Source organism: Aphis gossypii, chromosome 2, assembly GCF_020184175.1.
Source record: "Aphis gossypii isolate Hap1 chromosome 2, ASM2018417v2, whole genome shotgun sequence".
NCBI lineage: Eukaryota > Metazoa > Arthropoda > Insecta > Hemiptera > Aphididae > Aphis > Aphis gossypii.
In genome coordinates this window covers 5,070,753-5,087,122 of record NC_065531.1, presented here as the reverse complement: position 1 = coordinate 5,087,122, position 16,370 = coordinate 5,070,753, and the positions used below count along the sequence as shown (strand labels likewise).

Below are 16,370 nucleotides of genomic sequence, written 5' to 3'. Positions count from 1 at the left end.
AGTATTATTGCATATATTTTTATTTTGAGATAAAACACTATTAATAGTTATATACTTGATTAGGTAATAATTATTATATTTAAATAATATAGTTTCAAAGTATTTGTGTAATATTGTGTACAAAATTAGATGTACCTATACCCCTTTTTAAACTTCATTAATTGTAAATAGATTTAAATCACAGTTGTTTAAGTATGTTTTGACCAAATATAAAATATAGATCTATAATTATATCCAATAATAAAAACTATTTTATTTGTTGTAACTATTTTCAACACTATATAAGTACTCGTTAATGATGAGTCAATAAATTCCTGAGTAAGCTCATTTTTAAAACGCAAAATTTAAAAATTTGACTAATATTTATATGATTTGTACCTAATTTATTTTGTTGATAATAAAATATATATTATTTTTAAAGCTATTAAATACGTTTTATGTTATAATAATAATGAAATTTTGATTATCTTTACTTTAATTTTCAATAATACCTATATTGTTATTATTATTTTGTTTCTTTTTTTTGTGATTTAGTGATTCTGAAATACATTTGTCGTAATAGTACCAAAATATTTATAATACATTATTTAGATTTTTACATACCCACATCAACTTAATTCAAAAAATAAAATATTCAGAGGTACAAAAAGATTGTTTTATAATGCATTTATATATTAAGCTATTTATAACAAACTAAGTAAAATGTATACAAATTAAATAAGAAACTAATTTTTAAGAAGTTACAACATTTATGGCTTAAATTATAATCCATTTTAAGAGTTCACAAGATCAACAGCTGATGATTATGTCATTTTTATTTTACTCTCACAATTTTAAAAGTTGTTATAACTCATAAGTAACATTAAAGAAGTTAATTTAAAGTTTAATTTAATATGTTGACATACTTTAATTTATCACAATCTATTATACAAAAATGTGCATTTTGTTCATCAAATTATTTTTCATAACATGATATAAAAAATTCTAAACTTAAATATTATCTTCCCAGACTTTTTATCTAGGTACCAGCTATCTTATTATGCATTTAATAAAACATAAATTATAAATTATATTAATTTCTCAAGCGAAAAAATCAATTGAATAAAAGTGTAAGCTTAAAAAGTATTTCACTAATGCCACAATTAAGTTAAGTACTTACTACTTTGTAAAACTATTATATAAAAGTATCAAATTATCTAATAGGTACTTATTTTACATAGTATATAGTATATACTATATACTATATACTATATACAATATATAGTTTAGTATAATACTATAAAACGACAGTAGATATCAGTTATAATGAGAAGTCAATAAAATAAAGCAAAACGTATGTTAAAATTTAAAATTGAAACTTATTCCAAGTTAAATGTAAAAAGATATACTTATTTATTTATACATTTATTTATAATCTATGCTAACAGTTTAGATTCATCATATAACATCTTAAATGTATATGAAATTAGTTGGATGTTTGTTTAATACTAATTATATTATATAAGACACAGTATGTTATCTATTTAACTTAGGTAAAATTTTCATGCATTTAACAGACATATAATTACTAATTAACGTATAGAAATATATCAAGAATAAATTAAATTAAATTGTTCAAATAATTACTTATTAAAATATTATAAATTTTAAAGACCCACAGTCCACATTTTAGTTAAAATTGTATAATATATTACAATTTGTGAGGTATACATTTATTGATATATATATATATAATTGTTGTTTCATACATTTTTTAAATAAAACAGATGAACCCTTTTCGATCTTTAAATCATTAACGTGCTTAAATACAAGTAGATATTTTAGTGTAGTAGTTATTAAAAACTATATGTTATCGTCAAAATTAAAAATATTTTTTTAACTAAAGTATATATATATTTATAGGATTACAAAAATATAAATGGAACTATTAAAGTTTAGAAAATGTTTGTATTTATAAAATTTTATCATATATTTTATACGGATAAATTCCTTTATGAATATAATATATTGTATAGGAATATTATATACTCGTATTATATTATATATTTATATACCATGCGTGTACGTATAATTATATGCTAATACTTAAAAATAAATTTAAATAATCATTAATCATATTCATGAGTACTCACCTATAGTTGTAATAACAATTATTGAGTAAAATAAAGCTCCAGTGAAGGTCCATTGTTGTATTTTAGTGTCTTCTTCGCCATCCCAACCTTTACGTTTCATTGCGTAAATCAAATCGTCTTCAAATTTTTGCAACCGGGCTGTTACGTTTGTTGTAAAATTATCTTGTTGAAGCACCAATGAATTTTTAGTGTATTTCCAAAGATCCGTAGTTACATTCATCCTCATTACACGGATACTATTTTTCACCTTTGAACATTATTTAATAATATTAAAATTCATAAATATATAAAATTCGATAATATGAATGATTTTATGGAATTTTCTGTAGCTTAAACTATAAACATTTGAAGTTATTCCCTATCTATTTACTACCTACTAAATACACGCATAACTGCATATGCTGATGTACCTATGTGATTAATAAGTTTTTAATAATAACAATAATGCACTGTGGTTTCACTAATAAAAATAACGTATGTAAACTAAACACTAGTATTCCATGTAGTCAGTAATCTAATATATCTAGCTAGTATATTGAGTATTGCAAACAATTGATAATTATTGTGGTTTTTATTTGGTATCAAATGAGAGAAGTTATTGCGGTTACTTCGGGTGTATATTTTGTTAAACGTACTCTATCAAAGCTCCATTAATAATAATTTAGATATCGTGACCTACTAGCCTAACTAAAATATTCATCATGTCGTAGTTCTTCCACTGGAAGGCCTCTACTATCTATCAAATCTGTCATTTAATTTTTATTTATTTTATTTGTCAACAATTATTGTTCTTATTGCTCCCTGTGAAACAGTTTCAATAAAAAAACTATGTAACAAAAAAATAATAATTCATTTCTATAAAAATACATTGAAGTGATTTAAACACTTTCCTTTTATGCATTTGTTTTCACAATTATATGTCGTTGTATATAATTATCCAATAGAAGTCATCAAGCAGTGAATAATGAAACTATAGCACCCTACTATGTTATAGCTAGTATCTGTAAGTATAATACGTTTTAAATAATACCAATAACATATTCCTATTTCCTACAAGGAACCATATACAGATGCATTATAAATTATAATAATATGACTATTGAAATTTATACTACAAACCTAGAAAACAATAATATGAAAATTTAATGAAAATTCTAAATATCTATAAGGTTATTATTTTTTTTAATTTACACCAAAAAAAAAAATCGATTTTGGTAAAAAAAAAAACCGTAAATTTATTTTTGTTTGTTTTTCACAATTATTTTGAAAAATACTGAAAATTTTTAATTTTTATATGTTTAAAATAAAAACTTAATCCAATTTGATATCAGAAAACCTAACCTCAAAGTTAAAAATAGAAACTTCGAAAACAACTAATTCTCGTGTTTATGTCATAGACTCGTAGCCATTTCATAAAATTGATCTTTTCGTGAAGTAAATACGGCTTTATTACATTTTTTGGAATACGAAAATATTTCATGAAATAGTAACTTCAATAATTTAACATCATGTTATTTTTTCAAAATGTGGTCATTCACTTTTTGTACTAAAATAAGACATTTATTGCACACATCAAGTTTGATTTTATAAATTAATATTTAATAATAATTATTAAACATCTAAAGTATTTATCAAGTATGTGGATATTTATGACAATATTATATTATTTGATTGAAAATAAAATAATTTATGACAGTTGCTGTTACATTTTCTAACACAAAACAAACACATGGATAGTTTGATTTGACAAGCATTTTTACAAGAACAACTTATACGAACCATAGTTTCACATAGTTATTTTTGTTTTTAATCGTTTTCAACTAAAATAAAATTGAACCACTCTATATAATAATACTGTGTGTAGTTCTTATCGGTTCATCTCATTTTTTTTTTTTTTTTTAACAATGATAACAATCAAACAAACAGGGTCGGATGATCTACACAAGAACCACACATTTGAATATCATGTATAACCAAAATCCTAATATGACATTATGATTATGACTGATCAAAACTAATATCATATACACAACTCAAATAACCTGGTAATTATTGCAGTACAATAAAAGTAAAGAGTATAGGTATTATTGTATGTGATAAATGTTTTATTTTAGTTAAAGACCTCGTTTTGAAAAACAAATTCTTCTGTATAATAAAATTATATATACAGATGAGATGAAGCTCTAGGAGAAGTCACATCTATTTAACAAAAATAAAAGTACCCTATCAACCTGTTTTGTTAATGTATTAGTGATGAGTTATTATTTTTTATTGTGTTTATATCTATTTGAATTTATATATAATACATATTGAAATGTTAATCTTATCCGATTCATCATAAGGGCGGCTCTACATTCATGTATCATGTTAATCAATAATTTCATTTATGTTTAATTGACAAATTTACAACTTTATAGATACAATTTCCTATGGGGAAGAAAGCGATTCAACATATTATCATTCTTCAATACGTCACGGGTAGAGTAAAAAGAAATCTTCTTTAATCTTTCATACTACAACAATAATTAACAACTACTATTATAATAATATATTATAATTATCTGTATTATATATTTATATTATTTTTTTTTAGACCAATTTTGTTTTGTATTTTATAAGATAATTAACACATAATATAGTTATTCTATCGTCTATGTAAATAAATATATAGCAGCAGCGATGGATATAGAACTACACAATAAAAAGTTTGTTTAACAAAGAGCAGTTATTTAATTTCATACTCTTCATTGGTATGAATACCACATTGAAACTTTTTGTACTTTTAATTTTATTCACATTTACATTTAACTAATCAGATAATAAAACAGTAAATTCCAACTATTGATCTTTCATATTAAAATTATATTACTTAAATAATAATTGAAAGTGTCTATTTTTTTAATTATTATATATTATTCTTTAATGTTCTGTATTTATTGTGTTTATAAATAATACAAATAATAACAAAATATATATATATTTATAAATAGGTATACATATATCTGAAAATTATATTAGTAAATTACATTTATTTTTTATTACGCTTTATAATTATCACAAAAAATAATTTGTTTTGTTTTACCGCGAAAAACCTAATCTTTTGTTCATTTGATGTACAAATTATTAAAACTATAGACAAGTATCTGAGGTATCATGAGGCAGCCGGTAGGTAATGATAGGGTTTCATTCCAATTTCTTATACATCATTATGATTAATATTTATATACCCTTTTTTTTAATAATAACAAAAATTAATTTATATTTTATTGCCAAATTGATGAATAAAAAAGTGACAACCAACTTAAATAATGAGCGTTACAAAATTTAAGTTTTTCAAAATTTAAATTAGGTATTATTTACATTTAAGAATGTAGACATTTTAACTGTTGAACATATTATTATAGTTTTATCTATGCTAAAGATATTACAATAATAGTTAACCTTTATTTTTTACTAATTATTATAAATTATTTAATATTTAATAAAATTTATGTTTTTTTTTTCTATAATATTTTAAAAACTACAATACTTATATATTATATATATTATATATATATATAATATGTATATATTTATAGTTAGATATCTTACAATTTTACAAATCAATACAAGTATAAGCTATTAGTTTTTAATTATTAAAATTTTACAATTAATCAAAAAATATATTTAGTTCCCTTAACTGAATTTAAAATTAATGATGAAATATTATAAGTTCTTAACATTTTTTTTTTAAATTAAATAAAATGTATGTTGAATTTCAATGACTATGAATAATATTCCGGTTATTTCTAAAACCAAACTCCTAAATCGTAAAAATGTTACTCCGTGAATAATAATATGATTCCTAACTACATCATGTAAAAATCCCATTCGAATAATATATTGAATTTTATGTATGTTACCATTGTAACAATAACGAAGTTACTATTCAAAAACCCACTATTCTAAATATGGACATTTTGTGGTACATATTATTATAATAATCTTGGAGATATAATCAAAATAGTTTTGAATAGATTTGAAAAAAATTCACATTGCACTACACAGTGACTATTGTGTTGTAAGCTTTTAGTAACTCTAAAGAAGTTTGGAGATAGTGAGTATCTCATTTATTGCTGTATTTGTGTATAGGTACAACTGTCTTTAGTAATAATTTTATTATAAAAAAAAGTAGGTAAGTGGGCACATCTCTGTTGAATATTGAACATTGATTGGGTCACTATTATAGGTGTGTTATAAATTTGAATTCAGCGATATATTATTATTATGTACGAAAAACGATTTTGAACTGAAACAATCTATCAGCGTATATCACCGCAAGTGATATGTTTTTTTGATATAGCTAAGTCATTTATTTTACTTTTAGTATTATAGTAGGTTGATATATTATTTTTTCCCGAAAATATTTATTTATTATGTTATTAGTATTTACTTATTATAATAATTTATTAATAATAATATACTAATTTATAAACAAAAATTGTAATAACTTCTTTCTATAAATATCGTAAAACAGTAAAAATTGATTTATAAATAAAATTTAAAAAAAAAAATAAAAATTTTTATTGCATATAGTAAAATTTATAATAATATAAAATACCTAAATATTGAAGTTTTCATGAGTAATGTTTTTAAATTAGGTACAACAACATAATTGATATATTGTTATTTATCATTTAATAACAGGCAATCCACATCGTTGGAACTTAAAGCGCCTATGAAAAATAATTTTCTATATACATTTTTATATTTTATAGTTTCCGTATAAATTACTCATGAAGAATTTTTTATAACATTTTTAAAACTTGAATACAAAAAGGAAAATTTTTATGCATTTTTACTCCTACTAGTTAGCGATTTTTTTTAAATTCGTCAAAATATTGACGACAAATGCATATAAAAAAATTGTGCCTATATATTTTTAATATTTTTATACGGATAATGTAGGTACCAGATACGTATAATATTATTATTATTAAACATTGTTTTTAATCAAAACTTACTTCAATTTCGTTTGCTGATTCCAGACGTTCAAAAGCAAAAGCTCCGAGCAAACAATACAGCACGACCATAGTGACAAGTAACACGTGCAGGAACAAGCACGTGAATATCTTCCATACATAGTAGACGAGTGTGGTGCATCGATTAGGCGTATCATCATCAAAATCAACATCCATCAACATGTTCACAATATCAAAGTATGATTCCCGTTAACCAAAAACCAAAAATGTAATAGTCACTTACGTGACGAATTATTTCTACATAATAATAATATTATAATATTGTTGTATCTTATATCGTTAAAAATCGGTGTGCGCAAACATGTTAATTTTAGTAGGTATTCCTTGTGGTACGCCGAGATTTTCGTGACGGTGACTGCTATAATAATATGATAATATTTATTGTGGTTATAAAGAGTGTGCGTGTGGCTATAGCAAAATGGCCGGTCGTCGTCGATCCAGAAATAAAATGGTCCATCTGTCTAGGTCCCTAAACAAATGGTGTTCCCACCGTCCTACACAGCTTGCCAAAATTGTGTATTTAAATTTAGAATCATTCCCCTACCGTACAGCAATAAGGTTTGTTTTTCCCACATAATTCTGAAGAAAATGTTATTATTTCCCTTCTTAGACCGCCGTAACACATGCTATAATGCACTGCGTATTTGAGTATTTCTGTTTGCCACCATACACGTCCGAGTATCAACACAACAACGGACGCATATCGTTTTATACTTTTATGGGTGTATATATATAATATTATACTATACAGTATACATGCACGTTAAATATTCTAGTGGTTGGGCACGAGGAGAAGCTTTTCGACTTAACACAATACTTTCACGGGTCCGTTTGTGAAATAAAAACTTACAATATATTTTATGCGTGCCCTTCGAGGACCGAGCAAAATGACCCGCTCACAAATCCGACTCAATGACTTTTTCTCAGCGCTATATTTGACGTTAGCTACTATAATACAGCCCGTTGAAAAATGGCGGTATTCATTTTTCAAATCGCTTCCGACTGCCCTTTCCAGTTTCCACTGCGATGCATTTTACTGACCCAAACACATCATAACAAATACACTGGTCCAGCATTATTATTTCTACACTATTCCCAGAATGTTGTGAATAATTTAATTATAAAAACAAATAAAATATATAAATGCCGTTATTTTGAACAACTGTCATTATTCTCACCAACGTTTGATTTAAATTAATATTTATACTAGCATAGATTTTCAAGAAATTCCATCTAAAATCTATTTTAAATATTATAATAACACAACATTTGATAAATTGAATTACTTAATTATTGTATTTGTTACTAATAACAAAATATAATAAAATATAGATGGTAAATAAAAATTTATCTTTGGAAATTTAAATTAGGTATTTAAAAAGTTTAAATGTATGTAAATTAAAAAATAGAAAAACATAGTTATTTAAAAAGTACTTAAACTTATTTAAACATTAATAGTGATGGCGTTAATTGAGTTTTTGCTCTATAGTATTTACTTTTTTAAATATACATAGTACATACATACTATAGAGCCATAAAATATAGGGTAACATTTTACCTTATTTATTTTTATTACCTACCTAAAAACGATTACGTAGTTTAAAAACCAAAAAAAATATATTGTGCGGAATAGGTAATTGTATAATATTATAATATTAAATGCTATATACTTACAATTGATATATGTACCTATTTAATATACATATGTATAGTTCGAACCAAATAGAATATATGCAAAAGCAATTTACTTGGCATTCAGTAATACATACCACCGGAAATAAAATAAAATAGAAGATAGGTACCTAGGTAGTCATTTGTCAACTAAATCAGCTTTTACATTATAAATATTGACTGACAATACGCCAAAAGTAGTTTTCCAATTTTCTCGGCACATTCGATGTTGTTTCATTTCATTTTATGCAACTGTAGGTTTATCTGCCAAATAATAATTGATTGGGTATATTAAGACGTTTTAATAATAATTTTATATGTAATAATATATAATAAATAATACAATTATAATTACAATAATACAAAGGTATCTATACAATAATGTCATAATATAATAATGAAAACGATAATGTAGGTCAGTAGGTTCTAGATAGTAAATATCTTCTTAAATAGTTAAGTAGGTATACATACGCTAAAAATTGCGATTAAATTTATTTTATATCATCCAATATTTGCGATTGTAAGAATATAATAAATATAGGTTAGGTAGATGGTAGATTATATATTATGGTTGTGCTGATTTGGATACTAATAACCACGGTCTTCAGGGCCTGATTAAGGAGTTAATCGTCAGTAGGCTAAAGTTGATTTGGCGGTCTAGGCTATAACCTACTCAGCCTATTGGTTAATCAGGTCCTGACAGTCTAACCTTAGACGATTTTCTATAAGATCGAGCTACTAGTATTAAATTCATTAGAATGTTTTTCATCCATAACAAATCTTAATAATATAAATGGTTTTTATTTTGTTTTTTTTTCTGAAAATCGAATATTTTTCTATCACATCACACAACACACATAATGACATAACTTACTGATACCTACCTTTATATTTTGTAATATAAAATTATAAATGTATCATAAAAAATAAATATTTATAATAATATGGAAAAAAAGTATAGGGTCTAAACGACAAACATAATAAAGACATGTGGCTCATAGCTTAGAGAATTACTAGGTGGGTACTTGTAGACAGATAACCAGGAACTTAAATAAGATATAGGTACAAACACAACAAACTACAAGTGTACGACATTCAAAGTACAAAATATTGTAGTTAAGACACAAATATTATATGACTTGACTGAGTACTTATTTAATAGGTATTAACTATATTAAAATAGCCAGCAGGTATAGCTAATTATTATTTATAATTTATTGCAAATAAAATAAACCTAGACATAGATATGGTGGTATCTACTACCATCAATTAAATATAGGTAGGTATTTACTTGGTTAATATTATATTCGTACTATATTTAATCTATGTTAGGTACTACATAATTTTCACCTTAGATCATATACATATATGATATATGATCTAAGATTTTCACGTCCTATCTTATTAATAGTTAATAGGTAGGTATATGGAAGTTATATAGGTAACACTATAACAGGCATACCTATATGGCTATATATTCATTAATATTATGCTTCTGCTTTAATCCAGTGTAATAAATAATAATGTTACTTGTTAATTATTGTAAACAGTAACACATCCAATAAAGTCAAATAATTGAAAGTGGAATTTAAAAAATAATTCATAGTATCGGTAGATATCTACTTAATCTATGATATTACTTATACTTACATAGGTAAACCCGTATACAGGTAAGGTCTCTAGTCAATCAATCAAAATGCTTAAACGTTAGAATCTGTTGAGTACTCTACATAGTTCTATATTATACATTAAAAATTATGCAAAATCTAGAAAGATAATGTCTTTTATTAATAAAAGATTTAATATTGAATAAAACAAAAATCATATACTACAGCGCTATCTAGCGATGAATTTTTTTATAAATGACTTATCTAAATATATTATCTTCAATTGTGATTACCGTTATCAATAATCGTAATTGTGAATCCATTGCCGTGTATTGTGTAATCAGGTTTTTTGGTGATTAAAATTACTTTATTTTCGTTATAATATTATTATATTAATATTTGTATTTTTATAATATTTTGAATACCAAGTAATGTAAATTAGCAAGAAAAGAGTTGTTAATATATAAATAACAAATAAATTCAATTAGGCAACTATTATTGTTTTTTTTAATAACTTTAAGAATAATTTTAAGTATGCATCCGGATTTGTCACCTCATTTGCACACTGAAGAATGTAATAACTTAACCATGGAATTTAAAAACTGTAATATAGAGGTAAGAAACTATTAATATGAATAATATTTAACTAAGCAATTCGATTACTTGAGTTTGAATTACAGCATAAAGTTTTGAGATTTGTTGGCAGATGTGATAAAATCTATGATCGGATGGTTCACTGTTTCCACTTGGAGGTAAAAATTTTATTTATAATTACCCAATAGATCTTGCTATCAATAACCAGAACAAAAATTAAATACTTTATATTAGTATGAATTATTTATACATAGAAACAATTATGATAAGAATTGATTTATGTTGGTCTTGTGAAATTATAATTCTTATACACTTACTAGATAAGCTATAATATTGTTCAATTCTTTCCATACCTGAATAATTTTGTCATAATATAAAAAAAAAATTACATATAACATTTATTTTTAAAAATGCAGTCCAAAGTCAAACCTATTGACTATGTTATTGTTTATTGTAGGATAGTAACTAAATCAATTTAAATTTTTATTAATGGTACGTCGTCATTAAATATTCTAATTCTTTAATCATTAACCACTCATTTATATTTTAAATGATAGCTTTTACTTTGTAAGTAAAATTATTAATAATTACATTAAATAAAAAATATTAAAGTACTATCATGTAAATGATCAAAGTTTGTATGGTAAGTAAATAAAGTTATATTCTATTCAGAAAGAACATGTAGCAGCCCATTAAAAACCTGTCCCGCCTCATCCCATGTGACACTCTCCTATAGTAGAACTGGTCATGATAACAGGGTTTTGAGTATGATGCATAGAATTGAAGTATTATCTTGCTGGACAGAGTTAAAACTTAAAAATAATCATTTGGACATTTCAACAGAATTAAATAATAATATTTTGCTGTTTTTTTAATTATTTTTATTGATGTAGTTATTTAATGTTAATTCAATGATATGACCATTATTTTAAATATTTAACTATTCATTCATATAAACTTTAAATTTTCAGCGACAAGCCAAGCGCATAAAAAATAATGAAGAAGCAAAACAACATCAAGCTCTAGTGAGACAAAGGATGTTAGCAGAAATGAGATCCGACAGAGAAAAAGGAATTGTAAATTGAGATATTTTACTATTTGTTGTGTATAGGTTTAGGTATAAATTATTGAAAAATAAATTTAACAAAATATAACTTGTGACTAGTTTCTTTATTTTCCTTTGATTTTTTAGGAACTTAAATGAAATACACAAAATATTAACAATTTTTTATAATGTAAAATGAAAGAATAAAAACAAGTATAGTTTTCCCTAAGTAACCAAATAACTTAAAAATAACAACGATACATTTTTGTCATATTTTGGTAACAACAAATTGTATAACTTTACCACTACATTAGATAGGTATCGAATTTATATTTTCATTTTCACTTTCGTCTGGTGTTTTTAATAATGTGCCTAATGCTATTCCCAAAAACATGATCCAACCAACATGGTTATTGGACACAAATTTATTACTACAATCCTTAGGATTGTATATATCCAACGTGCGTATCTGTTAATATAAAATGATTAATTTATTATTATTAAGATTTATATTTTATTTATTACATTCAACTTACTTGATTAAACATATGAGCACCTGCAGCACCAACTGCTAAATAATATGGCCATACTTGTCCAGTATTTACACCACAAGTAATTAAGCTACTCAATGAAATGGTGGCAAAAGATGTCAACCAAAATTTTGATTTTGAACCAAACAATACTGCAGTAGAGTAAATATCATGCTTGGTATCATCTTTTCTGTCCTAAATAATATTATAGTTATTAATAGTTCTTATAAATAAAAAATTTAAGCATTATAAAAAATTATCACTTGAAGACCATAAATGGTATCGTAGAAAAGTGTCCACGCAACACCAGCAGCATACAAAGGAAGGCAAGCAGTAAAGTCAATTGAAGAGTGGATAGCAGACCAGCCTAATAGAGCACCCCAGTTAAAAGTTAAACCTAATACAAATTGTGGCCAGTATGTTATACGTTTCATAAGTGGATATAATGTCACTAATACTGAAACAAAATTAAACAGTGGTATTATTTGTTTGACAGCATTCTGCAAATATAATAAAATATAATTACAAAAACTTTCTAGAATATAAATTGTAAAAGTTAATATTATTTTATTATAAATTTAATTTTCTAAATATTATTTTTAATAACATCACAATTATTATTAACATTTACAATATCAACTTTTTTTTTCTACAATCTTGTTACCATCCATCAAGGTAAAAATTAAAAAAGAAATTTTTTTCAACATAACATTATGTCTACATAAATATATAATAGTATGTTTGACTATAATATATTGAACCATATACAATAAAACAACACATACTCATTGGAATTTTATATTATAAGATACACTAAATATTTAAAAATAACATTGATTTTCTATGTTAACAACATAGAAAAAAATATTTTTTTAATCTTTATAACTATTTACATTTATTTTATCATAAATAATATAATTTAAACACATGAAAATAAAAATTTTAAAAATTCAAATTATAAGTTGTATTTTTTAAATTAAAATTTTTTTATTTTTTTAAATTTCATAGTTTACTATTGTAATAACATTCTACTAAAACATAATTGAATAACTTGATACAAACTGTTACAATAACTAATAATGAGACGAATTAAGCTTACCTAATGAACTAGCTCCAACCACAATAGTATACAAATTTAACTGCAACAATACAATAAGACTGAGACCCAATTGACCAGCTAGGAACACCCATGCATCAAACATACTTAACGATTTAATGACAAGAGGTCGATTTTTTGTTCTTTCAACCTAAAAATGTTCACTTACTAAAAAAATGCTTGTTATAAATAAAATGATGCACAATAATTTTTTTAATTATTGTGCACATAAATAAAAAACAACTATATTCAATCCATAATTGTGTTGAGTGGTATACAATACTTAAATTTACTTTTAAAGTTGAGGACAAGTATGCAAGTAAGTTTCAAAAAAATTAAATTAATTAAACTAAAATATTTTAATAAAACTAATTATAAAAATTTGTAACATAAATAACCTGAATATTTTATTAAATCAATTAGATGGTAAGAATATCCAATTAAAAAAAAATTAAATTAAATTAAAAAATAAAATCTTTAGTAGAAAACAAATATTAATTTTTTTTTAATTTAATAACTTTGCACATTTGATGCTTTAATTTTAAATCATATTAAATTGTAAAGTTTTTTAGTATGATTTATACAAATACCTAGTATTATTATACAATTTAATTAGGTAAATTAGAAAAAAACTGATTTTCAATTATAACTTTATACTTACATTTTAGTATAAAACTATTAGTAAAGTTTGATTTATGTAAAAAAAATATTTCAATAATCTAAGCTATTTTTTATACTAAAATGAAGTAAGTTAACTTACATTTTTATCGATATCTTTGTCCCACATATCATTTATTGTACATCCAGCCCCTCGCATCATGATTGCTCCCAAACCGAACAAGCCAAGTATTTCAAAGTTTGGAAGTTCACCAGCAGTCGAAGCTAGAGCAATACTCCATGTGCATGGCCAGTATAAAAGCAACCATCCTAAAAACCAATGTATGGTCAATATAATTTATGTCCTAAAGATCTAATATTAAAAATATATAATATTTGTCAAACCAGTAGGTCTAGAGAATCGCATAAGTTCTAAGTATGGTTTAATCGTGCTAATGACTATATTTTTTGGTTGGTTCATAGGTTTGGTCTGTTCGGTAATAAGGACCTTGTTCTGAGCTTGCTCCACTGAGCAACATCGTGCAAGTTTTGTATTGGGCAATGATGATTGGTTAATACATAATAATGTATTCCTGCTTTTAGTCGATAAGGTTTTGTAGTAAACATGAATGACAGGTAACTTTAATTTTGTTCCAATTCCCCTGGCAAACGTCTATAAAAAATTAGTGGCTATTTTAGCGAAAGATGTTTATTGCATTTTGAAGAACCAATTGAAATTACCTGAATAATCATTGTAACCAAATTTATTTCCAACCGACTATGTTATTATATTACTTTATTTTAAAAATTCCACAATTCGCAGTTTGATTGTTCATTTTCGGTACAGAATACGGTTAAAACTTGGAACAAAAATTCGGAATTCCGATTTCTGGCCCAAGGTCGGAGTAATGACTAATGAAACAAACCAATACGATAAGAATTAAAAACCGCGTAATGAAAAATAATTAACTGTCGATAATATGAGTTATGGCTAAATATGACAGACACAGAAAACACTATTTAATGAAAACTAATAAATAATGTATGATTATAAAAATATTATAGTGTTAATACTGCATATTGTACGATTATTGTAGGCAATAAGAGAGAATACAAAAATAAATAAGCCTTAAGTTTTTGTAAATTGTAAGCATTATTCACATACACATTACACAATATTATTTTACCTAAACATAATATTATATTATTAATTATTATTATTATTATTATTATTTCAAGACGACTAGAGTAGTTAAGTCAATTTACACTATCAATAAACATTATTTCGATAAAATTTCCAACCGAGTTTAACTACATAACCACAAATTAAAAAAATAATACCCAAATAAGATAACATTTTTTTCATATTAATAATTCTCTTTTTAGTTATTACTTTTTTGTTTATCAGCAAACGATTTTAGTTTCGAAACGGTTCACTCGATGGCGCTGTATGGCACGCATCGTTTACTCTCGCTCACGATCCGTAGAGAAAATTCAGTTTTCATCGTTCTGAGGATGAAAAATTACAATAGTCTTACAATTTTCTCGGTAAAATCTGTACGACAGAAGTCTTGTGTCCACCGAAATTCGGTAAATGACCGGTTAAATTGTTGAATACGTCTTTTTTTCAATACGACGACTACATGACGAGAGTAGAAATATTACCTATATAACAAATCCAAACTATCTCTAACGTCGATTCTTCCAGATTCATATGGGAAATGATGAACGGGTCTTATCTCTTCTTATGGAGAATCCTGTGCCTTCAAACTTGTTACGTATTTATCAGGTCAAACCCATCTGATCCCTACAAAATATGAATGAAGAATGCCACATTTATTAAATATTAATATTTATCATTTCTAGTTATATAATTGGTACATAATATTCATTTGTTAAAATTTTACAAATTCATTGTATGGAACTCTCAACTTTCCTGTTATTATTGGAGACTTGGAGTGCGTCATAATGCGCAAAGCTCTCCAATAAAATATGTATTTAATATGTATGTGTCATTTAGACGTTTAACTGACATCTAATTTAAATGTTAGATGAAAATTTAGTTTGTGTACCTTCT

General features: G+C 24.6%; 3 protein-coding genes across 7 annotated transcripts in view; 1 reads left to right on the top strand and 2 right to left on the bottom strand.

The window, feature by feature from the left end:
- Nucleotides 1-7,609, bottom strand: part of LOC114129781 (uncharacterized) — a 50,147-nt gene extending 42,538 nt beyond the window's left edge. For 2 of the 3 annotated variants that reach the window (XM_027994612.2, XM_027994614.2), the window contains exons 1-2: nucleotides 7,136-7,609; nucleotides 2,133-2,379 (exon numbers count right to left, since the gene is read on the bottom strand). In XM_027994612.2, the coding sequence (XP_027850413.1) occupies nucleotides 2,133-2,379; nucleotides 7,136-7,315 (427 nt within the window). In that variant the 5' untranslated portion in view covers nucleotides 7,316-7,609. The remainder of the gene's footprint in view (nucleotides 1-2,132; nucleotides 2,380-7,135) is intronic. The other variant, XM_027994615.2, reaches the window with a different exon arrangement.
- Nucleotides 7,610-10,780: 3,171 nt separating this feature from the next.
- LOC114129787 (COX assembly mitochondrial protein 2 homolog) lies at nucleotides 10,781-12,179 on the top strand. Its single transcript, XM_027994624.2, has 3 exons — nucleotides 10,781-11,046; nucleotides 11,112-11,183; nucleotides 11,997-12,179. Exons 1-3 carry the CDS (start codon nucleotides 10,966-10,968, stop codon nucleotides 12,108-12,110), a joined length of 267 nt encoding a protein of 88 aa, XP_027850425.2. The 5' UTR covers nucleotides 10,781-10,965; the 3' UTR covers nucleotides 12,111-12,179.
- Nucleotides 12,177-15,629, bottom strand: LOC114129784 (4-hydroxybenzoate polyprenyltransferase, mitochondrial). 3 transcript variants are annotated; one of them, XM_027994622.2, is made up of 8 exons: nucleotides 15,481-15,629; nucleotides 15,035-15,205; nucleotides 14,699-14,966; nucleotides 14,457-14,623; nucleotides 13,700-13,847; nucleotides 12,864-13,057; nucleotides 12,607-12,795; nucleotides 12,177-12,539 (listed from the first exon to the last, which is right to left on the bottom strand). In XM_027994622.2, the coding sequence occupies exons 2-8, from the start codon at nucleotides 15,044-15,046 to the stop codon at nucleotides 12,381-12,383; spliced, it is 1,137 nt and encodes a 378-aa protein (XP_027850423.2). In that variant the 5' UTR covers nucleotides 15,047-15,205; nucleotides 15,481-15,629; the 3' UTR covers nucleotides 12,177-12,380. The 3 variants fall into 3 exon arrangements, with proteins under 3 accessions (XP_027850423.2, XP_050058026.1, XP_050058024.1); XM_050202069.1 differs by having other exon boundaries at nucleotides 15,459-15,589; XM_050202067.1 differs by having other exon boundaries at nucleotides 15,035-15,556.
- Nucleotides 15,630-16,370: the final 741 nt, after the last annotated feature.

What these genes read in the sequence shown, in the direction of transcription:
- LOC114129787 (XM_027994624.2), top strand. Translation starts at nt 10,966, where the DNA reads ATGCATCCGGATTTGTCACCTCATTTGCACACTGAAGAATGTAATAAC. An exon ending in TTAAAAACTGTAATATAGAG is followed by an intron (nt 11,047 to 11,111) that starts GTAAGAAACTAT and finishes TTTGAATTACAG; the next exon opens with CATAAAGTTTTGAGATTTGT. An exon ending in TTCACTGTTTCCACTTGGAG is followed by an intron (nt 11,184 to 11,996) that starts GTAAAAATTTTA and finishes TTAAATTTTCAG; the next exon opens with CGACAAGCCAAGCGCATAAA.
- LOC114129784 (XM_027994622.2), bottom strand. An exon ending in GCGATTCTCTAGACCTACTG is followed by an intron (nt 14,624 to 14,698) that starts GTTTGACAAATA and finishes ATTGGTTTTTAG; the next exon opens with GATGGTTGCTTTTATACTGG. An exon ending in GTGCTCATATGTTTAATCAA is followed by an intron (nt 12,540 to 12,606) that starts GTAAGTTGAATG and finishes TTATATTAACAG; the next exon opens with ATACGCACGTTGGATATATA.